Raw genomic sequence first — 26,454 nt, forward strand, 5'->3', positions numbered from 1 at the left:
TGGTGGTTGTTGAGCTATTCTTAAAGAAAATCGGCCAAAGCGACAGCGCCGAAAGTGCTTGCCATACATCCGGATTTTCCCGGACACCGGTTGTTGTTGTGCTGTTATGTTCGAGAAATTCCGGGTGAATGAAAACCCTAAGGTTGAGGAGTCGTAGAATCAAAGTTGGAAGGGACCCTGAGGATCAATCCTGAAACCCTGACATTATCAGCACTACACTCTAACCAACTGAGAGGAAGGCTGCTCTATGCTGTATTTTGCGGGAGGGATTTGGGTGCATATACTTGAAATATAGATTTGCACATTTATAACAATATTTGTATACTGCTGTATCATTCACAGCAATAAAACCATAAAACTGCACAACAAAACCATAAAAAGTGGGGGGGGGTTAACGGCATCAATTAACCATTGCAGAACGATGTGTTCTTAATTGCCTGCATAGGCCTGGTGGAATAAGAAAAGTTGTGTCGCCCTACCACAACAAATCCATTTTAAAAAAAAAGACTTTTGTGGTTTGGAAAGTGACAAGGAAATGAACTGAGAAGTATTGTATGAACGAGATAATGGGAGATAATGGGAGACATGTAAACAGCCTCAAGCAAATCAGGATGAATGCACATTGTAGTATAACAGCCCCATAAACAAATCAGGATGAATGCCCAATGAAGATCATCCACAGCACCCTGCAGACCTCCTTGTTAATGTGCATTCACCATAGTTTATGTTCATGGTGGTATCAGGGCACTTCCAGATGGCAGTTATGCAGGAACACTGCGGAAACATCACAAACTACTAATAAAGCAGAATGATGCATGGACAATCCGGCATAAACCCTGCCAGTGACGCACTATTATTGCACCAATGAAATGTTGCAGGGCACACCTGCAGAATCAATCACCAGCCTGGAAGGGTCCTTTGTCTAACTACCACGAGACGTTTGCACGAGCAAATCAGGACGAAAGTTGGCGAAGATCCTAAGGCTCTGCCACTCCAGAAAGTAAGTGCTCCCCTTTGGGTGTGAACAGTGGTGTACTGGAGCCGCGATGAAGCATTGGAGGACCTTGGCCCCCTGTAAAAGGTAAAGGGACCCCTGACCATTAGGTCCAGTCGCGGATGACTCTGGGATTGTGGCGCTCATCTTGCTTTATTGGCTGAGGAAGCCGGTGTACAGTTTCCGGGTCATGTGGCCAGCATGACTAAGCCGCTTCTGGCAAACCAGAGCAGCACACAGAAATGCCATTTATCTTCCAGCTGGAGCGGTACCTATTTATCTACTTGCACTTTGACGTGCTTTCAAACTCCTAGGTGGGCAGGAGCAGGGACCAAGCAACAGGAGCTTACCCCGTCGCGGGGATTCGAACTGCCGACCTTCTGATCGGCAAGTCCTAGACTCTATGGTTTAACCCATAGCGCCACTCTGTACAACACCCAAATTTCACACCCCTCCGCCTCCTGCGCCCCATTCTAAATGATAGTTGCAGCATCCCCAGCAACGCACCCGAGGCTCTGCACCCAGTACAACCAAACAGGTCACTCTCCCCTAACTCCAGCTCTTGATGAAGCAATGCCTTGTTGCTTCATTGTGCAATGACAATGATGTTCTCACCCGGGGCACTATTTGCCTTTCTTCTGCGTGACACTTGGATCTTGGCAGCTGCCTTGGCTTCATATGCTTGAACTATGTTATTGAGCTGCAACTCCCATCAGCCCGAGCAAGCAAAGAATAATAAAGCCCCCATTTTTGTGGAAGATGCTGCTGTTTTGGCTACGTAAGTTGTGGCACAGAGAGAACAGAACAGGAATTAAAATGCAAAATTATGTCTTACTCCTGGAGTCCAGCACAGAGCACCTGATTTGCATGCAGAAGGTCCCAGGTTCAGTTCCTAAGAGGATGAGGCCACAAGCGATAGAAGAGGCCATTCTCTGCTGAAGTCAAAGTCAGACAATCCTGGGGAGGCTGGGCAAACGGCCTCACCCCACACAAGGCAGCTGTCAATGTATTTATTCATATATTTAAAGAGGGCCTCTGGAAGGACACACACTGCAAACTGGGTGTAGGAAAAAAGAGCAAACCCAGATTTGGTCTTAGTTGGTCTTTAAGGTGCTACTGGAAGGAATTTTTCTATTTTTTCCAGATTAGGGAATTCTTGATGTTGCAGAGTTGCTGTAGCTTAGCAAGTGTGAATCTGGTTCGAACCATGAATGATCAGTGGGAGGGTATATTGTGGCCCATGCAAGAGCAGGTAGACTGCATGCTTCTGGAGATAGAAATCATGGGCATGTTTCCTGGTTGATTATGCAGACTGACCAGAGTATGTGCATATTGCCCAGAGAATGTTCAAAATGCACTCAAGATGTGCACATTCCCCAAGGTTTGATGGAGATTATGCACAATTCCTTCCCCACGGACAGATTATGTACACTGTCCATGAGGCCTGGTAAATGTGCATAATGGCCGGTTGTTATGCACATCATCCATTCAACTCACATTAATGTGTGTGTGTACACACATGGGGAGGGAGGAACAAACACATATCAAAACACAGTTTCAGTATCTTGGTCTTTATTTTTGCAGTTGCAAAGTGGAATGCAATTCTTTTTTGCGCTTTATAAATATGATTTGGCATCTACATTCCCTCCCCCACAGCGTTGGTCCCCGGCTGAAAGTTCTAATACAATGACTAACAAGCTCACAGAGGGAGTTCTTAAGACGAGGAGGCAAGGAAGTGCTCTCAACAAGAGAAAGGAATGATCACGCAACCTGGCTGTATGAGCACATAACATGGGCAATTATCAACAGAATTATTTCTTGGGGCAGGGGAGTCGCAGGTCCCTGATTTGAACTTAACACTCCCCTCCCTTCTGTGTAGAACCTGTGTGTTCCAAAGGGAGCCAAAAAGAGCTTCTTCCTTTCCTAACCAATCTGAGCTGCAAGCCAATTTCAACTGGTACGTGGCAACACAGAGAGGGGCATCCCCTTGCTATACGATACATCCACTACAGAGAGGGAAAGAGTGTGCGAGGAGGGAGATTTAAATGCAGGGTGACACTACTCATTGCCTGGTTGCAGAAAGCAGATAACAGGAGTTGCACCGTCTTGTTCTGTGCTCCTGACGTAACCCTTCAAAAAGCCACAGGTGCAAACAGGTTGCCCACACCCCATTTCTTCAAAAGGTTACAAGCAATGAGGCCAGGAACGACTCATGCATCCCTTCCCCGCAACCAGGTTATCGTGCAAATGTACCCCTATACACGCAAGTGAGAAAGAGTTAAGTTACCCGTCGTTGAGCACTAGAACAAGTGGAATGTTACAGCCACCTGGAGCTCTAGCTAGTCACCCAGATGACTTCACTGCCATCACAGCCTTGGAAAAATGTTTCAGCTCCCGCCCCGCGTGTGTGCACATACACACGCTGTAAATCGTTAACATGAAACATGTGCCATTGGGAAAGGGGCACCGTGAAAAGCTGTCCCACAGGTGTGGGGGAGCCCTTGTTGCTGAACTACAGCTCCCATCAGCCCCTGCAAGCACGGTCAATAGCCAGGGGTGATGGGAGTGCCAAAGTTTCCTCACACCTGGTTCACCAAAAACACAAGCAAGCTATGGAATGGAAAGGTCAGTGGGACCACGCAAGGGAGGCCACCCCAACAAGCAGAGCAGAAATGAATATTAAGCCGTGTGGTGCCAGTTTCCCCCTCCGCAATGCAGTGGGCCTAGAAGCTGTCAGTGTCTTGTGCTTTTTGATCAGGATATTATTCCAGCTGCAAAGGGGAAAGGGGACAGCAAAGTAGCAAAAGGCAAGGCCAAGAAGGGAGCCCCCACCCCTGGCCTTATAAAGCTATTAAAACCTGCGCGGAAAGGAGGAAACCAGGAATGTGAGAAGAGGCGGGAGTAATTAAGAGCCTTGAGCAGAATAATAAATTTTTTTTGGTGTGGCACAAGAATAAGGGAGAGACGTTGGAACCGAAACAAGAACCAGACCCTCTGACCTGACATTTCTGGCATCCAAGCAGACTTGAACTTTCTAACAGTCACATGGTGGGGCAGGCGTTGTTTGTGGGGAGAGAAGGCTAGTAGGGTTAAGGGCTTTGTTTTGAGCACTGTGCAGAATGGGAGTCTGCTTCCTCTTTCCCCACCCCCACCCCCAAATCTCAAATAAGACTTTAAAACTGTGAGCCCGCTTGGCGAATCCTTATTTCCCCAGTACAGGCGACGGATCTCCTAAGCCTGCTCCCAGCCTTCTTGGAATAAATTTCACCTGACTCACAGGTCAATATCCAGAGCAGACTTGCACAATCTGTGTCCCACCAAGCCTGACCCGCCCACAGACTGGAGATTGCATCTTGACACACACACACTTTTTTTCCGAAGTGCCAAACAGGCAACCTGCCCCCCACCCAAGAAGAGGCTGTCACACATGGCTGTTTGGCTTGATGGGTCACAGGTTGCTGATCTAGGCACATTCCCAGATCGCTGCCGAGAGCAAGTGCAGCCAACAGATATCACAGAAGTACAACCAGCATCAGCCCAAGGCAGCAAGAAAAATGGACCGGGATTATGGGAGTTGTAGTCCATCAACATCTGGCAGGCACCATTGGCGGCTATCCCCAGCTTCTACGGTACACAGAGAGTTGCAGCCTACTACTCCCACTCAAGAGTAGACCTACTGAAATAAATGAGTTAGTCATGTCTTGCAGGTCTATCCTGAGTAGGACTAGCATTGGATGCAACCCTCTGAATAGAGGATTCAGCATTGCCACGGGTATTTGGCTGTGCACACAGCCGATTCGTTCCCAGAGACACCTGCCTGGAGCCTGGCATAGGGACACACTCGGTCCCCCTGCCCTCAACGCATCACGGCTGCGCGAGAGCGAAAGCAGGATCGGAGCTGGGGGCAAAAGGACAGAGACCACAGTCTCAACGCCTGCAGGATGCTAAATAAATCAGTTCTTCCCTGAAAGAAGCCTACCGATACTGTTTTCTAAGGCAACAGCAGGACTAAGTGAGGGGTCCCTTCGCTGCCACAGGCACAAGGGTGCTTGTTCAGCGTCACAAAGGCACAAGTTGCTTCGGATTGGCCCTGGCACAGGCCACAAAATCCGCATCTTCCACTTTGGGGCAAAGGATGCCCAAAGCAGGAGCCCCGCCAGCAAGATGGCTGCAATGAGCTGAAGTACTGGAGGTTTCGCTGCCGGTAGTGGTGCAGCTGGTTCTTTTGGGGAGGGAGATAACCGCTGCCTCCCATTCCCAAGAAGAATATGCAGAAAGAGATAAGAAGGGGGTAGTGGAAGGAACAAGATCAGCACCTGACGTTTGGGGGGGTGTCCCCCCCCCCAAGCTCCCAGGCAAGGCACGAACTGGTACAGAACGTTAAAGCTGATTTTTCTTTTAAAGTGCACAAAAATTAAAAGGGAGGGGAGCAAGGGAAGCAGTTCCTTTTTTAAAAAAGAAAGAAATATTAAATGTGAAGGGAGCAAATAATATCCGGAACCAGAGGCTGAGTTGCTCTCTAGAAGCCCTGCAAGCGATTCCCGGGTTTGCAGGCTGCAGCGAGACGGTCGCTTGGCCACGAGTTTGTAGCTTTCTCTTTCCTGCTAAGACCTCACTTGCTTTTCTTATCCTCAGGTCTCGGCCTAGATGACGGAGGCCTGGAGGACGACGGCGAGCTGCTTGTTTCCGCAACCTGAGTGGAACTGTTTGTACGGTTGGTGGCCTGGGGAGAAGGGAGAATGGTTAGGTCATACGATCATGGGGTCCAACCCCCTTCAATGCAGGAATAACTTTCAAAACATTGAATCGTCAAAAGACGTAACAGGTGGCATTCAGTCACACATATGCCTTCTGAGGAACTGAGATTCCTGCTCCTCCCTCCCCCATTTTTTTCTTTTCATATTTATTTGAGGCCAGGTGCTGCAAAAAACAGAATTGAGAGCAAGGTCCCACTTTTGAACAGGTCTCCTCTTCCCCACCTCCCATCAGACGGCAAAGAAATGAACTATTCAACTTTTAGAAGACACCTGAAGGCAGCCCCATATGGGGAAGTTTTTAATATTTGATGCTTTATTGTGTTTTTAATATTTTGTTGAGAGCTGCCCAGAGTGGCTGCAGCAACCCAGTCCGATGGGCGGCATATAAATAATATTATTCTGTTAGTAACATAAGAACAGTCCTGCTGCATCAGGCCATTGCCCTATCCAGTCCACCATCCTGTTCGCACAGTGGCCATCCAGATACCTCTGGGAAGTTCACAAGCAGGAGACAGATCTAACATTCCTCTCCCCGCCTATGTTTTCTAGCAACTGGGATCCAGAACAGTGGCGTAATGTGGGTTGTTGGCGCCCAGAAAGCGAAAGGTGGCTGCACAAGCCCAAGCCCTCATCGCCGACTGAGCTGCAGCGGTCTGAGCCTGCTATGAGTGAGGCAAAGTGAGGGGAGGGAGAAAGAGACTTGAAGCCACCTCGTGAGGAGGAGAGACCTGAGGGCTGTGGCATCCTGTTCGCAAAGGAGGCAGCTGCCTGAGCCTCTTGCCTCGGTAGGTAGCAGTGGCAGCACCCTCCCACTTCCTCGCCCTCAGCCAGCCTAGGGTTGGGGCACGCAAGGGCCTCCCTTTACCAGCCACAAGGAGGAGGTGCCGCTGCCCCAGCCCTGAAGGCCCAGCCCAGACACAGCTCAGTGAATGAGGGAGCCTGTCGTGGGGGGTGCCTGGTTGCACCCCCTCACACCCTTTCCAAAATCTGCACCTGGGACCACGACCCCCCAGCCCTCCCCACACTACGCCTCTGATCCTCTGCCATCGCACCATTTCATTACGGTGGGTCTTTCTTTTGGTCCCTGCATGCCATGCGATACAGAATACTACATATGGAAGCGCAGGTCCATGTGGGGCTATCTCCTCGGGCTTCCACCGTTAATCCACCTGGTGCTTTGTAGGCCGCCACTCACCCTTTCCAGCAGGAACTCGGCCGTAGTGTCGATGATGACGCCCAGCTCGCGGTACTGGCCTGAGTAGCGGATGTAGCCCCAGGCCAGGAGGCAGAGGAGGAGGATCCCTACGAGAAAGGTGCAGAGCTGGGCAACAAAGCCGAGGCCAATGTAGTTTGAGAAGTTGGAGCCCATGTAGAGGGAGATGATGAGGCTGAAGATGGCGGCAGGCGTCCGGAACGTGTTGAAGATGTTCTTGCTCTGGTTGTGCTTGCAGAGGTCCTCGTAGATGCTGTTCATCTCCCTCACCAGCTCCTCCTCATAGCGCTGGCTGAACTCCTTGCCCCCCATCTTTTTGGTGGTCTGGAATTGCTTCAAGGCCATGGCGCTCTGCACGCGGTGCTTCTCCTCCAGGAGATCCGGCGCAACATACGGCTTGTCGCCGCCACACAGCTGTGGGGCAGGACAGGGGATACAGGTGTTAACACAGCCAACCTTCCAAAGCAGGCTAAGAACAACGCTGGCTGGTGCTCACACTGGGTGGAAGGCAAGGAGCCTGACAGTAGGTGGCGCCAGAGCCAATGGCAGCCAGCACCAACTCACTCTAGCATCTTGCCATCCTGTTTGCTGCTGAACTAAGCAGGAGAAAACTTAACAGGAACTGCCACATCCTGGACTGGTTGCAAGTAGGAAGGAAGGCAAGGTGGGTGTTGGCTGAGGGTGGACTAAGGTAGATGGGGCAGTGCCCTATTCACCCTAATAGGCCAACCTCCACTGGCTATAAGCATCCTTTTTAGTTCAGTGTTAGGAAGCTGCCCCATCAGAAGTCAGACTATAGCTTAGAACTGGTGATATAAGGGAGTTCAATTTGTGGAGTGTCACTGTGCCCTACCTTGGGGAGGAAATATCAGACGTGAATGCCACTCCCTTATAAACTTGATGGGCTGTCTTGATTGTTTTTCTGTTCTTTGGGCCTGTTGGTCTCAACTGTTTCAGTTCAGAGCGGTGTTTAAAGAGGAGCTTCTCTAACTGTTCTGGGTCATTACTTTAAAATGTGAATTTCTTGCCATTTTATTGCCCCAACCCCAACTCCGTTCTCACCTTCTCCATATTGGTGTAATACATATCCTTGGCCGAAGCAACAGCAGCCAGGTTGTTGGCTTCTGCAGTAGCCTGAGAGCAAAGATTGTAAAATGAGAACAGGGATGTAATCAGTTCCACCGTCTGTGCCCCCCTCCACCCCCCCAACAAGGCATATTTCCCACTTCTGCAATCTTATGCCCTCCCCCCAAACTGGGGTACATGCTCAGCAAACATGCCTTCGCAATCATAAGGACCAGAAACTCCGTTGCTTTAGAAAAAGAAAAAGGAAGGCTCGAGAAAAGCTGAGTTGTTTGCAGGTAAGTGAGTTCTACATCCCAGACTGCAAACTACCCATTTGACCAAGTGCCCTGGCACCAGCGTCAGCCAGTGTTAGAAACTCAGATATATAAGCTGGATGCCAAATGGCTCCTTAAACCAAGGTTGCAGTTGCCAAAACAGAATGTTTAGTTACCTTTTGGTTCCTGAAATTCATTCTGGTGGTGCAGAAAAAAATACCATGGAGAGAATTCTACAGGATGTGTTGTCAGTGTGTGAAAACAGGCAAGATCCAAGGATCCCCAGGCATGCGCCTCCTAGTGCCTCGGCATCTTTAACTTGGTAGCAAGTGACTGATAGCCAGGTGCAAAACGCGCCTGATGAATTTCAAACACTGGCGTCAGCAAGTGCTGTGGGACAGTCAATCTAGCACCCATCACAAACAGGGAGGCGCTTAAGACTGCAGGGGGTGTGCGGTGCGGAGGGAGGCAGTGGAGAGCATGGCACCTGAGCTCCACGCAAAACCTCTGAGCAAGTTTCTCCCCTTGGCATGCTTCGTGTAGCTGCCTTCTATCCAGCTTGCCCCTCTGGATCTATCTAGCCCTGAAATAACATAGGAAACTGCCTTCTGCTGAGTGAGACTCATTGGATCCATTTAGATTGCTAATGTCTAGCAGTGGCTCTCCAGGGTTTCAAAGAGGAGGCGTTATTCCCCGCTCTACCCGGAGACGCTGGGAATCGAACCTGGGACCTTCTGCATGCTGAGCATGTGCTCTCCCGGTGAGCCAGGGCCTTCCTCTTAAGAAGAAAGCAGTGTGCCCTTCTTCCCACAGATGCAATGGTCCACCTAGCCCAGCAGTGTCTACACTGACTGGCAGCAGCTCTCCAGGGTTTCAGGCAGAGAGTCTCTCCCAGCCCTACCTGGAGATGCCACTGGGTGGGACCTTCTGCCAAGTGATGGCAACTCCCCAAATAGGAACATACTGTATCTTGCTACCCCAGGCAAAGCTCACCAGCAACATGGACTTGGGATGAGGCAGGTCTTCCCCCTGGTAGATCTTGATATAAGCCTGGAGGGAGGTAAGGTCAACAGGGTTCAGCTACAGTCCTTTGCCAGTAACAAGAATACCAACACCAATTAGTTAACAAACAAACTGAGATCCAAAAGAATAGACTGAATCTTGAAGCTGGAATTTCAGGAGGCTGCTAAGGAGTCACGGGAGGATGTTGGAATACCCAGTGCCAGTGAAACCGCAATCAAACAGAGAAGGAGTGGTGTTTAATCTGTCTGAGTCACTTAAACAGAGGATATTTCCAAAAGGAGCAGTTAATAATGAATTCTAGCTTTGTTGCTGGGACTATATTTCTCTTGAACCATCCTCCTTCAAATGGCCGGATCCTCTGTTTGGATGGTTAGGAATGGGTAGACAGTCTTCTGACCAAAGGCACTGAGAAAAAGAAACCTATCGGCCTTAGCGGATACATTTGCGATACAACCTCTGGAAAGTTATTATAGCTGGGACTGGCAAACTTATTTTGTTCTTCCATTGGAATGTCTAGTAACAATTCAATACAGTAACTTAAGAATAAAACAAGAAAGTCTTAGGTGGTAAAAGTACTAGCTGCCAGAAACAAGCGACACCTACAACAAAATGTCGCATTGTGGAGTGATCCTGCTCAGCGATCTAGCCAGTCGTGCCCTCTCCCAGGATACTCCATTCCATTTCCCCTCTGGCTTTCTATTTCTTTCCATTAGCAGGCAGTCAATATTCTATGCCCCAGGAGCATGCTCAGACCTCAAATCCAACTGCAGAGGCAGAGCGTAGCCATCGCTAGTCCTTTCTCTTCATGAATTTGTCTCATCCTCTTTTAAAGTCGTCCAAGTTGGTGACCATCATTGCCTCCTGTGGCAGGGAGTTCCACAGTTTAACTACGGACTGTTTGACGAAGTCCTTTCATTTACCTGTCCTGAATTACCATTAACATTCAGCTTCACTGGATGCTCACGAGTTCTAGCGTTTAAATGTGCTGTGCATCATTTTACAAACTTCTGGCATGTTACCTCTCACCTGCCTTTGCTCTAAACTAAAAAGTCCCAAACGCTGGACCCTTTCCTCATAGGGGAGTTGTTCCATTCTGGCTGCCCTTTTCTGAACCTTTTCCAACTCCTCTTTGTGGTGAGGCAACCAGAACCGTATACAGAATTCCAAATGCGGCTGCACCACAGAGTGGGCTGGAGCTGATGGGGTCCCGCAACATCCCAAGGCACAAGGGATCCCCACCTCCTGCCTTAAAGGTGGGGAAAGAAAGAGAAACGAAGCATACCCTGAAGTACTCCAGCAAGCCCCGACAGGTCACTTTGGAACCGTTGATCTCCTTCTCCAGGAGCTGGCTGGGATCCAGCACAAACGGAATGAGCTTCTGCAGCTGTTCTTTAAACTCATCTGCAATGTCTGCGGGAAAAGAGATAGACGGGAGGTAGGAGAGAATCGAAGGAAACTGCTCTCATTGCGGATAGCCAGAATTCTGCGATTCCACATAAAAGACACAACAAACACAGCACTAGGTACACAAAAGGCAGCTGAGCACATCAACTTTCTTTTTTTAAAAAAAGATTGACAATTCTAGTCCTCCTGATGGCAAAACTATTCTTTTTCTCTCGACCTCCCAATAATTTCTATTGGTTTTCATGTAAATATTACTGTACAGTGGTACCTCAGGTTAAGTACTTAATTCGTTCCGGAGGTCCGTTCTTAACCTGAAACTGTTCTTAACCTGAAGCACCACTTTAGCTAATGGGGCCTCCTGCTGCTGCCGCGCCGCCGGAGCACGATTTCTGTTCTCATCCTGAAGCAAAGATCTTAACCCGAGGTACTATTTCTGGGTTAGCGGAGTCTGTAACCTGAAGCGTATATAACCTGAAGCGTATGTAACCTGAGGTACCACTGTATTTTACTATTTGGTTGGAAGCCACCCAGAGTGGCTGGGGAAGCCCAGCCAGATAGGCGGGGTATAAATAAATTTTTATTATTAATTATTATTATTATTATTACTATTATTACTATTATTATTATTATTATACCAGAACTACATATAACTACAGTAACCTGTCCAGTGGCACACATATACAGCACACAGTACAGCACACATTACACAATCAATATGTTTATTTATGCATCATCAGTTCAAGTATCCTCTCCACAGAGATTCTGTCGGGAAAGCTATTCTTGAAAATTTGTGTTCAAAGCCAGGGAAGCAGCTGAATTGGAAAGCAATACAGTTCCTTGACCTTCCCAATCACAATTATTTCAGATAAATATACTGGGTTTTTTAAAACAAAAACAAAAGTACATGACACAAAAAGATCAACATGATAAAAACCTAAAATGACAACCAATTGCAGGAAAAAATTGAGCTATTTAAAAATGAAAGCAGAATAATCAAATGAGAATCCTCCAAAAACCCAGTTAAACAAAATCAAGCACATTTCTCTCTGGAGGCTGTCTAAATACAGACCAGGAGACTTTTTCTCCCAGGTACCCCCTGTGGCTTATCTCAGATAAGTGGAAGGACTTGAACCTTGAAAGCAGGACCTCGGAGACATTCATATGGGCAAAAACAATTCTGGAGATATTCCAGTCCTAAACGCTTTAGGGCTTTTAAAGGTCAAAGCAAGTGTCTTGAACTGAGCCCCAAAGCAAACTAGTGGAAGTCAAAACAATTATGCAAAGTAAGGAAGTGTGCAAAATCAGTTATGCAAATTTGAGAGAGCAAGTCAATTGGCATACAGGCCACAGAATTTCAATAGCCTTGTTGGAAAGTTATATATACAGTGATACCTCAGGTTAAGTACTTAATTCGTTCCAGAGGTCCGTACTTAACCTGAAACTGTTCTTAACCTGAAGCACCACTTTAGCTAATGGGGCCTCCTGCTGCTGCTGCGCCGCTGCCACAAAATTTCTGTTCTCATCCTGAAGCAAAGTTCTTAACCCGAGGTACTATTTCTGGGTTGGCGGAGTCTGTAACCTGAAGTGTATGTAGCCTGAGGTACCACTGTATATATATATAATATTCCCCTCCACAAAAGCACATACAAGCTCTACCTTGGGTACCCCTGAAACATTGCATCACACCAAACCATGGTTAAGGAAGCTTAGCCATTGGTTTGTGGGACAACATAAGGGCTAGTCGCACCAAACCATGGTTTGGTGGTACGTAAACAGATCCTTCGGATCCCTTGGGCTCATGCACAACAATGCCCGCCCACCAGATCACAGTTTTGCCTTTCCACCTGCTGCTTCCACGCCCTGCAAACCGGGAACAAAGCAGAGTTTCTAATCCTGGCTTGCTGAGTTTGCCATTGGACAAGACGGGGCCCATACCTTTCAGACGCCCATCAAAATTCGGACTGGTGGCCACTTTGAGGCCTGGATGGGGCAGGAGGAAACAGTTGACCTTGGTGAAGCAGGAATGGATGTGCTTCCGGACATGCTGGATCTCCTCGTGCTGGTGAGATTTCACCTGGTGGTGGGAAGGACCATAAGTCATCTCACACTTTTCTTTTTTTAAATGACAAGAGAATTTCAAGTTAAGAACAATGTTAATTTCCAAATTGGAGGAAATATAAATGGACAAAGTTAAGGAGAAGGATGCTTGCATGCTGCAACGTGGTAGTATCCTTGAGTTTGTCAACTTTCATTTAAAATAAAAACCCGGCGGAGGTTCTAGTCCTGTAGTTACTTTTCCTAATAATTCCATGCCATGACAAGCTCCTCTCCGCCAGGTCTCCTCCAACGGGTTCAATTGCTTTTGGGTTTGTTTGTTTACCTGCAAACGCTTGTCCAAGAAACGCATGCCACCTTCCAGGCCGTAGTGGTACTCATATGGGAAGCTCCAGTCACGGACCAGGAACATCAGGGTCTGCATGGCGTGAGAGAGGTGGGAGGACTGAGAAAGGGCCTCAAAAACAGATCTTCTGAGAAAGTTTGGCTCAGTTCTAGCAGACAGGGAGGCAGGTGTGGCTGGGAGAGCTCCTTGAGAACCTAACCCAGTAAACCAGGGGTGGGGAGACTGTCCCATCTATAGTCCAGCATCCTGCTTCATGCAAAGAACAGCCAGATGCCCCAATGAGAAGGTCCTGAAGAGGACGTGAGAGAAACAGACCTCCCTCCATGGGAGCAAGCTCTGCTTCCCCTGAAATGGGAAGCCCCCCCCCCCCCGACTGGCGGGGGTTTTATTTTGGGGGAGGATGTACAGTACAGTGGTACCTCAGGTTAAGAATTTGATTCGTTCCAGAGGTCCGTTCTCAACCTGAAACTGTTCTTAACCTGAGGTACCACTTTAGCTAATGGGGCCTCCCGCTGCCGCCACGCGATTTCTGTACTCCTCCTGAAGCAAAGTTCTTAACCCGAGGTACTATTTCTGGGTTAGCGGAGTCTGTAACCTGAAGCGTCTGTAACCCAAGGTACCACTGTATTCTGCAACATATCATTGACGCAATAATAGTGCTTTCATGATGGGTTTCATACTGGGCCATCCACGCATTGTTCCATTTTAACAGATGTTCAGCGAGGCTTCCCCAGTGTTACCGCGGTCGGGAGGGAGGCACTCTTTGCACATAACCACCCCGACACCATCAGAAGCAAAAAACCATCACGAATGTGCCATAGAAAGGATGCCTGAAGAGGTCATGTGACATTATCTTTATTGAGCATCCCTTCCGATTTGTTTGTGGGGGGTTAGCAGTTTAACAACAAGGAGCATTCATCCTGGTTTGGCTGTCTACGTGCCTTGCAGTGCAATTAAGGTGGGTAAAAAAACAACCACCACCACCCACCCTAGGACATTTGCGGTATGAAAAGTTACAGGGAAGTAATAGGACAGGCACCAATGGGAAATGAAGCAATACGTCCACCTAGATTTTTTTGCAAACACAAAGGATTGAAAGTGGGATCGTATCTAACTGCCCCCATCATGAACACAACCAACCATGAATGCACCATAAAAAGGATGTTTGGAGGGGACCGGAAATATGTCAGGCGAGTGAGAATAACTCAACTCTAAATACAGTGGTACCTCGGGTTAAGTACTTAATTCGTTCCGGAGGTCCGATCTGAACCTGAAACTGTTCTTAACCTGAAGCACCACTTTAGCTAATGGGGACTCCTGCTGCTGCTGCGCCGCCAGAGCACGATTTCTGTTCTCATCCTGAAGCAAAGTTCTTAACCCGAGGTACTATTTCTGGGTTAGCGGAGTCTGTAACCTGAAGCGTATGTAACCTGAAGCGTATGTAACCTGAGGTACCACTGTATATACAAACAGAAAATCTAATTTCACCGCTCAGTTCAGTTCTACAAAACCAATCCACCTCCCATTGCACCCCACTGTTCCTTGCAAGCAGCTCAGAGCATTGCTCTTTCCCCAACCCACGCCCTGGGGAAAAAAATCCTCAGAACACCCTGTGAGGAAGGTTAGGCTGAAGGACTGTGAGTGCTCCAAGGTCACCCAGTAAGCTTTGTCACTGAGCGGGGATTTGAAAAAACCACCCCTCTGCCCATTTCTCCCCACTGACCCTTGAAATCTGCATCAAGCTTCCGTACAGTGGAGTAACAAATCTGCAGACTCTGCAAATCTGGAGCGTGCATGGACTGCGGGAAGTGAGGGCCCACCAACCAAGATGGTATGTGAGTCTCCCACCTCCTGGTCCAGCCCCATCTCGTCAGATGCATACCTGGAATGGTTTGAGGAAGCTCTCGTCCATGGCCAGGCGTCCATACTCTGTAAAGAGCTACAAAAGGAAATCAGAAACATGCTGAATTTTGTTTAAAGATCTAAAGCAGCGGTTCTCACAAATTTTTTTACTCAGGCCACACTCTCAGAAAAAGAAATTGCTTGCACCACACCAAATTTTCCACTGATAAGAAATGCATTGGAAAACAAAAAGAAACAACGCAGTATCACTCAATGCTCTTGCTCTCATTTTGAAAATATATCCATATAAATAAATATTATTTTGATACAGTACTATCCTATACTGGGACTATACCATACTACACTACACTGACATATTTAGGTGTTTCTTTGATGGTCCTTGAACCTTCCTGCCACGCTTGCCATTCTCTCCTGCCACACTCCCTTTGGGAACCCCTGATAAGGGAATGGCGGCAGCAGGTGTGCCCCTGACTCCGGGTCTCTCACAGCTGAATTCAGAAAGTATAAAGAACACAGAAAGAGCTCTGCTGGATCAGACCAGCATCCTGTTCTCACAGTGGCCGACCAGATTATCATCACAGTAACCCGCAAGCAGGACTAGAGCTTGTTCTATGTGGAAACCACTTAGAAGCCTATCCTGGCATCAAGCAGCAAGTATAAATAAATAGGAATTATAGCAACCACCATCACAACAACAACTGTACCCCCTGTTGTGTTCTGCACAGCACCATGAGCATTGCAAGGGGAAATGTTTTTCTTATTTTTCTTATCACCTACCTGTAGCTGCTGCAGATCATCTTCCTGGATGTTCTGAGACAAGTTGTAGATCTAAAAAGGGGGAAAGGGACAGCTGCAATGGTGAAAAAAATCCAGAAGGGCAGCTGCCTTAGCCTGTTGCAACAAAGACTCTTATGGCTCATTAAAGATTGCCTCAACTGATTTAATCTGGCAGAAGGTCCCAGCCTCAATCCCTGGCATCTCCAGGTGGGGCTGGAAGAGACCCCCAGCTGAAACCCATGACAACCGCTTCCCAGTCAGTGGAGGCAACACTCAGCCAATGGCCTCGCTCAGCATAAGGCAGCTCCCTACATTCCTAGATGCTTTCACTTAGACTAGCCCAGGGCTTCCCAAGCTTGGGTCTCCAGCCATTTTTGAACTACAACTCCTATCATCCCTGACCGCTAGTCCTGGTACCTAGGGATGATGGGTGTTGTAGTCTAAAAACAGCTGAAGACCCAAGTTTGGGAAACCTTGGACCAGGCTTTCTTCAGCGCCCAGGGATGAATAGGGAAACAACAGGACAAAATTCCACCGAGTTTTTAGATCTTGTTCTGTTTTGCCAGCTTTCACTTTCTGGGATGGGATTTAAATATACATAATTAAATATAACCCCCTCAGGTCTCCAAAAGGCTCCCAAGCTCAGACTCCTGATTGGATGGGTGAATATACAGTGGTACCTCTCGTTACGAACTTAATTCGTTCCGAAGGTCCTTTCTTAACCTGAAACTGTTCTTAACTAGAGGTGTGCTTTCACTAATGGGGCCTCTTGCTGCCACTGTGCCGCTGGCACACGATTTCCGTTCTCAGCCTGGGGCAAAGTTCTCAACTCGAGGTAACTCTTCCAGGTTAGCGAAGTTTGTAACCTGAAGCGTTTGTAACCTGAGGTGTTTGTAACTCGAGGTACCACTGTATATATTTATTTACTTACACACACACGATTACACACACACACACACACACACACACACACACACACACTCTTCCAAGGCCAGGAGAGGCCTAGCGACACAGACTGCCTTTCCAGAAACAACCCAGCTTTGGCTTTTCTGTCTTGATTGTAGCCGCCTTCCCCTTTAATCAATGAGGAGTCCCATCACACGCTCATGGCGAAAGCCCTTGCCACACCTTATTCAAACGACGACCAAAAAACAGGGGACACTCACCTGAACAGAACTCGTCATGGTGCTGAGAGCAAAGATGGTGGCGCAGTCCTTGACTGTTGACTGGCTGTCAAAAGCTCCCTGGGTGTCCATCAGCACGACCGCCACCTGGAAGCACAGGTGAGAGCATCAGGCTCAAGAGATGCTCCAGTGCTCCCTCCACCTCACAGTTTTCCACTCTCCCCACCCCCTGGCATTCTGTGGTCTCTGAATATACTCAGTCCTCGCTGGGTTATTATTTCTTTAAGGGTGGGGGTGGCTGGGGAAGCAGTGTGGCCTGGGGAAGAGTCCAGAGGACCTGCTAGCAAGGACCGGAGGGTGTCATGAAACAGGCACAGAGGCTGCAGGGGTAGCTGGGTCTGGGCTCAGAGCTGGCTGTGGAAGTTAGGGAGAGCATGGGGTCTGAAGTGATGGGGCAAGAGCTCCCAGAGACACTTCCCAGACCATTAGGGCCTTTAAGGCACTGCTCAGGCTGCACAGAAAAAGCATTTTTATTCCTGAAATTCTGATTGTGGAGCTAAAATATAACTGATAGAATTCTACAGGATGGGGTATTAGTGTGTGAAAACAGTCTGGCTAATTTCTAAAACTGCTATAAGGAAAGAGCCTGGACCCTTGCAGACACCTTCTCCTGAGCTAGAAAAAAAGCCAGAAGTTTCCCACTGCAAACCAGAAGTCCTGCAGTGTCAGAAGCGCAGCAGGAGAGAGGCAATGGCATGAAGGAGGAGCACCCATCTTCAGACCACAGGGTTGGCCCTTTAAGGTTCTGGCGTTCTCCCAAGGGGGTGGAGCTTGGAGGAGGCAGTCTGCAAGAGGGCCTTTGCTGGAGAAAGTTGCTCACTTGGAGCTGTCCATGGCGCAGAAACCTTTGACCGACTGAGCTTCTTTCACCATGGGTTCCGGCAACAGACCAAAGGACCACATTTGACCCTCAGTCCTGAGGTTTCCTACTGTGGCCATGGAGGGGTGAAGAAATGTTTTCGCTTTCCATTTTAATCAAATTCCAACTCCTTCTCAACTGCCCCCGTACCTTCTTTCCACTTGGTTTCTCCACAATGAAAACTTCGCTCCAGATTTGGATGCCTGTGGTGTCCGGGTCAGATCCACCGCGCCAGGAAAAGCCTGTCAGGGGTTCATCCTTGTCACCCAGCCAATTGGTGCTGCCCCCTTCTTTCTGCGGAGCAACAGGGAAACAGCACAAATAAGGAAACTCTGTAGTACAACAAGAATGAGCCATCAGGCTCCCACGTGTCCCCTGTAAGAGAATAACAGCTCCTGCTTTCAGTTTTGACAAAGGCTTCCAGTCATATTACAAACCTGTGCAGAACTGTGCTTGATTTTATCTCTAGCTAAATAAAACAAACCAGAATCAAAACGTGGTCTGGTATCATGATGCAAAAAAGCCCAAACGAAACCAGATTGCATGGTTCCACCGAAGTTTGGGGGCTGAAGATGAACAGAATGTAGGCTTTTTGCAAATAGGAGCTTTGTGTCCATTTTGTTTTACTTATGAAAATTCTCTCTTAAGCACCAGGTACATTGTTTTAAATAATGCTTTTTAAAAATATATATATACTGCTATTCGGGGTTTTTTTATAAAAAAAAAGGTAGTGTACAACAATGTACATAAAACCACACAATAAAAATCATATCAAAATTCAAAATCAGAAATCGGCTAAGCATTGCGGAAAGATGCATTCTTAATTGCCTGCATAAGCCTGAAGGATTAGGAAAGTTTTCAGCAGGCATTTAAAAGTTGGCACAGAAGGCACCTGCTGAATCTCTGCTGGCAGAGTATTCCACAGGATTGAGCTGGTGACACTAAAGGCTTGATTCCTTGTTAAATGACCCTCGTCAATTTGGAGAACAGTCAACAACACTCCTGTAAATGATCTTGAGGACTGAGATGGGCTGTAAGGGTTCATTCAGGTGTTCCCTGTGGTACACTGGCCCTAGGTCGTTCTGGGCTTTGTAAATTAATAAAGGGCCTATAACAATAGCAACAGACAATGAACCAGCGAACGGGGGGATGGCTCACCTGTGTGTACATATAACGCAGCAGAAAGTCCAAGAGGAAGGATTTGCCTTTGCGGAAGGCACCAGCCACGGACACCACCACCACGTCGAGGTCCCGGATAGCATCAGCCAAGAGGACACGGCTCAGTGCCTTCTCATCCAGCTCAAAGGAGTGCTGGTCTTTGTGCACCAGCACAATCTGCACTGGGCCAGGCTTTGCTCCCCCCATGGCATCCCCAGCTGCACAAAGGAGAGAAAGGGAGCTGGGTGTCAATACACAACAACAACAACAGCAACGACCAGGCTAGCAAGGCCTGCCAACCCCATACATTTAAAGCACGTTTATAGTACTTCAACAGTCATGGCTTCCCCCAAAGAATCCTAGGAACTGTAGTTTATCCCTCATCGAACTACAATTCCCAGCACACCATAACAAACCACAGTTCCCAAGACTCCATGTGCTTTAATTGTACGGTATGGTATAAAGCATGGGTCAGCAACCTTTTTCAGTCCACCGTCCCTCAGACCATGTGGTCTGAACGAATTCCTATGCCGCACAAATAACCCAGAGATGCATTTTAAATAAAAGGACACATTCTACTCGTGTAAAAACACACTGATTCCCAGGCTATCTGCGGGCCGGATTGAGAAGGTGATTGGGCCGCATCCGGCCCACAGGCCTTAGGTTGCCTACCCCTGGTATAAACACACAACTCTTTGGATATGCTAAGATTAGCATGCCAGCAGTTTCTAGTGCTTTTTTACCTTTGCATGTAAATAAGGTAAAATAATTTGTGCCGTTGAATTGTCATGTCTCAGGACATTAACAGGTATTTCAGCCATAACAGCTTCCAAGGAAAGCTTTGACAGGATATAGCATTTAAACCACATGAAGTACACATTGATCCCACCACCCACAATAATCTAGTTATTTGAGCTCAAGTAATTTTTGTCACGGGGGGGAAAGATAATGAGAATCACGCAGGAGTAAAATTAACCAAGCATACTCTTTTCAGTTTTGTTAAGCTGAAGATCAGATCTAACATATTTGGCTGAGGTTGGGTGGCCATCTGTACTTGATGCTTCAGTTGAGATTCCTGGGTTCCAGGGGGCTGGACTAGATGACCCTTACAGCTCTACAATTCTTTGATTCTATGATCTCAAACAGTCTAGGGCAGGGGTGAAAAACCTGTGGCCCTCCAGATGTTGGTGGACTCCAATAGGCCTGGGCGATGTATCAACACATCGTCCAGGACCAGTTTGTGGGCCAGATCACAATGGCATTTGGACTCTGAGGTATATCACAGGTGGTGGCTTGTCAGCCAGCTAGGATCTTAACTTCTTTCTCTGGCCAAGGAACTTCCTTCTGCTGGACACTGGCAGTGGAGGGAGTGGTGGTAGCAGTTTCACCCTGGTGCCTCACAGGGCTGGGGCCGATGCTCCATCATTTTCAAGATCATGGTGTATCACTTTATTGCAATGTTTAGCTGGTGATACATCACGAAAACCTGATATCGCCTAGCCCTAGACTCCAACTCCCATGAGCCCTAGCGAGCATAGCCAATGGTCAGGGATGATGGGAGCTGTAGTCCATCAACAAGTGGCAGGAGACACACAAGTATCTCACTCCAGTCCTGGATCGATTAAGATTCAAACACACACACACACACACAGAGAGAGAGAGAGAGAGAGAGAGAGAGAGAGAGAGAGAGAGAGAGAACCAACCTCACAGAGTTGTTGGGAAGATAAAATGGGGAGAAGAACCATCTAGGCCACCTTGAGCGCCTCACAGGAAAGGTAGGATTTAAATGTCAAAATAAATGTAATATATGCACAGATACAGAGAGAGATACACCCATGTGCATATGTGTTTGTGTTTCTGCCTTGGTATTAAGTGGCACAGATGGAATACTCTTGCCAGGACTACTGAAATTCTGGCACACTAGAACCCCCACATGCATACACACTGGATGCCCCACAGATCAACTTGTGCATTATTAGCGCAGCAAACAGGAGCCCCACTCGTTGGCTTCTCACCATCCATGTGCACGGAGCCGAACCGATCCAGGAGAGGCACTTCCTGAGGCGAGGGTTCACACCTCCATGGCTCTCGTCGGCCGGGACCACTCACCGCCCCGCGAGGCCGGGTCAGAGGAGCCCACCTGTGCGGGCAGACTCTGCGAGATATTATGGGCCGCCTGGGGGTGGCATCCAGCAAACTGGGGCAGCTCCTCGAGGGCCGCGGCTTCTGTTGCAAGCCTGGCTTCTTCTTCTTCTTCTGGGCTTTCATGAGCTTTCAAACCAACGAGGGCAGCAGGAGGCTAAAAGGAAGAGGACAAAACCCATCCTCTCTGGCCCAAGGAGATCATAACAATCCGGTCTCCACGGCAACAGCAGCCAAAGGGCTCACTAGGCCGAGTTCCAAGGAGGAACCATTATTTCACTCAGGTTTCTATCCTTTCTAACCCTCCTTTCCCCCTCCTCAGGAGAGGGCCAGAAAGAGGGGTCTGGAGGGCCACATGGGCAACTCAGCCTGAGGTTCCCCACAATGAAAGACTTTTGCTACGCGAAAAGAACCCTTTTTATTTCTCCCCTGAACTCAGCAGTTTGCAAGCTGTCGAGTTAGGACCACACCAGCCTCCTCTCTGATCTTCTTATCTGCCTGGTTGAAAAATAGGCCAATTAAATTAGCATCACCTTTAAAACCTCTGTTTTCCTGCCCAAGTAATTCAATAGGCCACCTGCTCTTAGCACTGCAAGAGCATAGGCTAGGAGGAAATTAAACACAAGGGAACTTTTATTTTTTATTTATTTGTGAAAAAATATTTCTACCCAGCCAACATTAAGGGTAAAAATATTACGGCAGCAAACAGCTTTAAGGTAAATAAAATGGCATTCATAAAGCAAATAAAAAAGACATCACCAGTCAGTATTTTGGCTTAGAGAATCATGGAATTGCAGAGCTGGAAGGGGCCCCAATGGGCTTCTATTCCACCCCCCCAGCTATGCTGGAATTACAGCTAAAGAATCCCTGACCGGTGGCCATCCAACCTCTCTTTAAAAACCTCCAATGAAGCAGAGTCCACTACCTTCCAAGAGACTTGGTTCCACTGTCAAACAGCTCTTGTTGTCAGAACGTTCTTGCTAATGTTGAGTTAGAATCTTCTTTCTTGCAATTTGAATCTATTGGTTTGGGTCCTACACTCCAAAGCAGCAGAAAACATGCTTGCTCCATCATCCATGTGGCAGCTTTTCAGGTATCATAGCACCTCTCGGTCTTCGCATGCAGCATGGAGTGGTTCTGTAAGTTCCCTAGACCTGGATCCTATACCTTTGTTGATGCAGCCTAGAGTTGCATTAGTTTACTTTGCTGCTGCATCACACTGCTGACTCATGCTAAGCTTGTGGTCTACCCTAGATGCTTTTCACATGTACTGCTGGCAAGCCAGGTGTCCCCCATCCTATATTTGTGCATCTGATTATCGCTGCCTAAATGCAGAACTTTACATTTGTCCCTTTTGAAATTCATTTGGTTAATTTTGACCCAGTTCTCCAAACTGTTAAAGCCATCCTAATTCCATCCTCTGAGGTTAATTTGTTATAATGCTTATGTTAGTTTTAATGTTTGTTTTTGTAAAACACTTTTGGCATCTTTTGAAAAATTGATGAATATATGTAATAATAATAATAACAACAATAATACAACTATTGTTCCACACACACACACACACACACACACACACACTAATTAAGCTTATTTCCAGATCTAAGCTGCCAACCCCGGATAATCAGAAGCAGTATAATGCAGAATTTGTTGTTAGGCCTTCCCTGTGGGCTGCTGCTGCTGCTGCTGCTGCCTAGAGCAGCTGTGTGCAAGGACTGGCACTGTTGCAGCTGCTAGCAGGTAAGAAAGGTTGCTCAAGAACAGCAGAGATAAAGCTAATATTGTGTAGTAGTTACCAGACCATAAGACAAGAACTGGGGGGAACCCAAATTCAAATCCGCACCCTTAGACTTTATTCATTGCAACATTTCAGGTTATGGGTCCAAACATATTGGCTGTGTCTGCTTGAGAATTTTCAGGGGAGCTAGGGAACAGGGGGAAGAATCCAGTTAAAATGTCTCCTGCAAAGATTGCTGCTGCTAAAATACCTTCGTCAGAGATGCCCTAAGCTACTTCTGGCAAGCTGCAAGTTCGGAAGAGGGTTTTCCACACTCCTCTGAAACGTAAAACTTCCGTGAAAGGAAAAAGGCAACACTGAACACACCCAGTTGGGGGGGGGGTGTGTGAATACAATTCACTCACATACCATGAGCTCTGCCAGCTAGCTGCTGCCTGCAGTGAGTCAGAAACCTCAACCGCTCCCTTGAAATCTCGCCTGTTTTGCATTTAGCAGACGTTGCCACTTGTCTGGAAGGGAAGCCTCTCCACCATCTCCTCTGCTCCATGAAGCAGAGGCCTACGCAAGTGCTATCTCTACACAACCCATCGCATCTTCTGTGGCCTCCCAGCACCTCAGTAAAGCAGAACCCCTGTTTCTGCAAACTCAGCTCATAAGAAAAGCATTAAGGCAACAACCATTTCACTTGCCTCCCTGCTCCCCAAGTCACAACTGGCATTTACAGATATGCTGCCTCTAAACAGGGAGGTTCCGTTTAGCCATCACAGGCAATAGCCCTCAATAAGCCTCTCCTCCTCTATGGAAGGACCACAGCATGCAGAAAGTACCAGGTTCAAGCCCAGGTAGCTGTGGGAATGTCCTCGCCCTACCTGAAACCCTGGGGAGTTGTTGCCAGTCAGTGTGGACTGACAAATAGCCTGGCTCAGGATATGGCAGCTTCCCATGTTCCACGTCGTTGTGCAATCCCCTGTTTTGATATCATCAGAGCCCACAGAACCACCAGCTAGCTACGCCTCGTGGCAACAAACGCCTTAATTCAATTACTGTCATTGCTCATTAAATGATATTGTGCCTTCCAGTGGGGTAACAGCACCCAAGGCAACTTGGAACTGGTGAAAGAGCTTTAGAAGCATTCAGGCTGGACCAAAACAAAGTCCTATGCGGCAAGCAGATGCTTCTCAGAAACCCACAAGCGAGAAAGCAACTCTCCCCAATCTTAGCAACCAGTATTCGATGGCATCGTGCCTCTGATCCTGGTAGCAGTGTACATCCATAATTGGTCTTATGCTTAAAACAACAGGAGGTAGCGATGGTCACCAGCTTGGAGGGCTTTAAAAGGGGATTAGTCAAATTCATGGAGGAGAGGAGGACCGCATGGGTCATCTGCTCCAGCCCCTTTGAATGCAGGAATCTTTTTGCCCAACTTGGGGCTTGAACCCATGATTAAGAGTCTCATGCTCTTCCAACTGAGCTATCCCAGCAGTATTGATGGCTAATACCCACAAAGGCTATGTTCTATGCCTCTGAATGCATTTTCTATGCCTCTGAAGGCCTGTTGCTGGGAACTGCAGGCGGGCAGAGAGTGGCTGCGCTCATGTCCTGCTTGTGAGCATCCCACAGGCATCTGGTCAGACCCAGCAGGCTCTTCTTATGCCCTTATAACACATAAAAATATAGAAAGCCAATACAACCACATCATAAACATTGTGAGTGAGCATAACCAAATATTTTAAAAGGTGCATTGGAAGCTATCTTACGCTAAGTCAGACCATTGGTCCATCTAGCTCAGGACTGTCTGCACTGACCAGCAGCGGCTCTCCTGGGTTTCAGGCAGGGGTCTCTCCCAGCCCTACCTAGAGATGCCACTGGAGATTGATCCTAAGTCGTTCTGCATGGAAAGTGTGTGTTCTACCACCGAGCTGCAGCCCTTCCACTGAGGCTCGTTGAAATAAAAAGTTTTAAACTGGAGCTGAAACGCCATCAGGGAAGGAGCTCAGCAAATGTCCAGTTCCAGCTTTCGGGGCATCACTGTGGGGAAAGCCGTCTCCCACTTACCCACCAACCAAACTTCCGTCCGTGGCAGTGGGAGGCAGAGAAGACCCTCCCCATGTGGGCCTGCATGAATGGAAAGGCTTAAGCAAGATAATGCAACCCTTCCAGTATCTAAAGTAGTTTAAGACTCGTGCTTTGTGCGTGAAGAAGTTGCCATTGCAGCAACCTTCTTCAGGAGTCTGGTGAAAGGTAAAATTGCCACACCACCTAGATCGGTGATCTCGCCCAACATGGCAGCAGCATGAGAGGTGAACAATTGAGAAATATGCTGAAATACTGGTCGGGGAATTTGCCTGCCAAATACTGTCGAACCTGGAAGAGGGGCTTGTCCAAGCGCAACATCCCTGCATTGCATGCAGTTTTGAGGTGGATGCTAAACACGGGTGATTTAATGAAGGAAGACAAGGAAATAGCATTGAAAATAAGATCCTCCTTTCCATACTCCATCTCGGTTGAGCTTCCACAGAAGAAATCCTGCTCACACTTTTCTTAGAAGTGAGCCCGACTGAAAACACTGGTGCCTGACTTCAGAAACGTGTGGTTAAAAGTTCAAAATAAAGAATTGTGCAAGGCTCACCACCTTCAGGTTGTGCACAGAGGGACAAGAGAGGAAGAATTTTGTCTAGATGCTGCAACCCAAACTACCCCCTTCCAATGGCGTGTTTGCATTCTCCCCATATTAACCTCAATCCATGGGGCAGTGTGGCTCTCTAGATTTTGTTGTACTCCAACTCCCATCATCCTTGACCATTGACCATGCTGCCTGGGGCTGACATGAGTTCAACAACAACAGGAACCACAGAATTGTAGAGTTGGAAGGGACCGCCCAACCCCCTGCAATGCAGGAATCGCCCGGAATGGGACTCGAACCCACGTCCCTTAGATTAAGAGTCGCATGCTCTACCAAACAAGCTACCATGCCCCAGCCCCCCAACTCGGCCTCCAGAGGCATTCTGGCTCTACCACAGAGTTTGCATTTAGTACTACAACTCCCATTATCCATGAGTATTTATCACGGATGGAAGTTGTAGTCCGATGCATCTTGAAAGCATCAGGTTGGGGAAGGAAAGTAAGTTTCCACTGTCCCTGGAAAGGGAGGGGGCTCCATGCATTTCCCCCACAAATGGTCCCTATCACTATATGGGGCTCTTTGCAAACTGCTCCAGAGGCACCTCATCCCTATCGGGGACCCACGCTCCCCCGCCCCATCTTTTGGGGGGGGTGTTCAGTTTCTCCACAGGGGCCTTATCTTCCATGGGGAGGGGGATATATTCCTATCTCTCCCCATAGAGGATATTAAACCCCCTCAAAAAGTTGGCTGATCCAAATCCGATTAAGAAAAGAGGGCCCTTACCGCCCGCCGCCAGCTTGACACCGTTCGCAGCTACCGCCGCCGAAGGAATGACACGGATCCGCCTCCTTCCCGCCCTCCTTCCCGCCCCATCTCGGAGCAGGCAAGAGGCGGGGTCCGCGCCAGGCATGAAGCGGGGAAAGGAGGAGGGCAAGGAGCCTTGCGGCAGGGTGCATGCTGGGAATTGGAGTCCGAGCT

The 26,454-nt window shown here is 48.1% G+C and overlaps 1 protein-coding gene across 2 annotated transcripts; it reads right to left on the bottom strand.

The window, feature by feature from the left end:
• Positions 1–2,549: 2,549 nt before the first annotated feature.
• ATL3 (atlastin GTPase 3) lies at positions 2,550–26,401 on the bottom strand. 2 transcript variants are annotated; one of them, XM_081174541.1, is made up of 13 exons: positions 26,260–26,401; positions 18,974–19,191; positions 17,966–18,109; positions 16,939–17,043; positions 15,773–15,823; positions 15,015–15,071; positions 13,112–13,204; positions 12,667–12,805; positions 10,610–10,737; positions 9,298–9,354; positions 8,027–8,098; positions 6,947–7,378; positions 2,550–5,717 (listed from the first exon to the last, which is right to left on the bottom strand). In XM_081174541.1, the coding sequence occupies exons 1-13, from the start codon at positions 26,384–26,386 to the stop codon at positions 5,607–5,609; spliced, it is 1,734 nt and encodes a 577-aa protein (XP_081030667.1). In that variant the 5' UTR covers positions 26,387–26,401; the 3' UTR covers positions 2,550–5,606. The 2 variants fall into 2 exon arrangements, with proteins under 2 accessions (XP_081030667.1, XP_081030666.1); XM_081174540.1 differs by lacking the exon at positions 26,260–26,401 and adding an exon at positions 20,989–21,308.
• Between the last annotated feature and the right edge of the window lie 53 nt (positions 26,402–26,454).

Source organism: Podarcis bocagei (assembly GCF_964188305.1).
Source record: "Podarcis bocagei genome assembly, chromosome: 16".
In the NCBI taxonomy this organism is placed as follows: domain Eukaryota; kingdom Metazoa; phylum Chordata; class Lepidosauria; order Squamata; family Lacertidae; genus Podarcis; species Podarcis bocagei.

Coding starts and splice junctions, on each gene's coding strand:
- ATL3 (XM_081174540.1), bottom strand. CDS start 21,241: ATGAAAGCCCAGAAGAAGAAGAAGAAGCCAGGCTTGCAACAGAAGCCG. Junction 18,110..18,973: donor TGCGTTATATGTACACACAG/GTGAGCCATCCC, acceptor GTTGCTCCGCAG/AAAGAAGGGGGCAGCACCAA. Junction 12,806..13,111: donor TCTTGGACAAGCGTTTGCAG/GTAAACAAACAA, acceptor TCCCACCACCAG/GTGAAATCTCACCAGCACGA.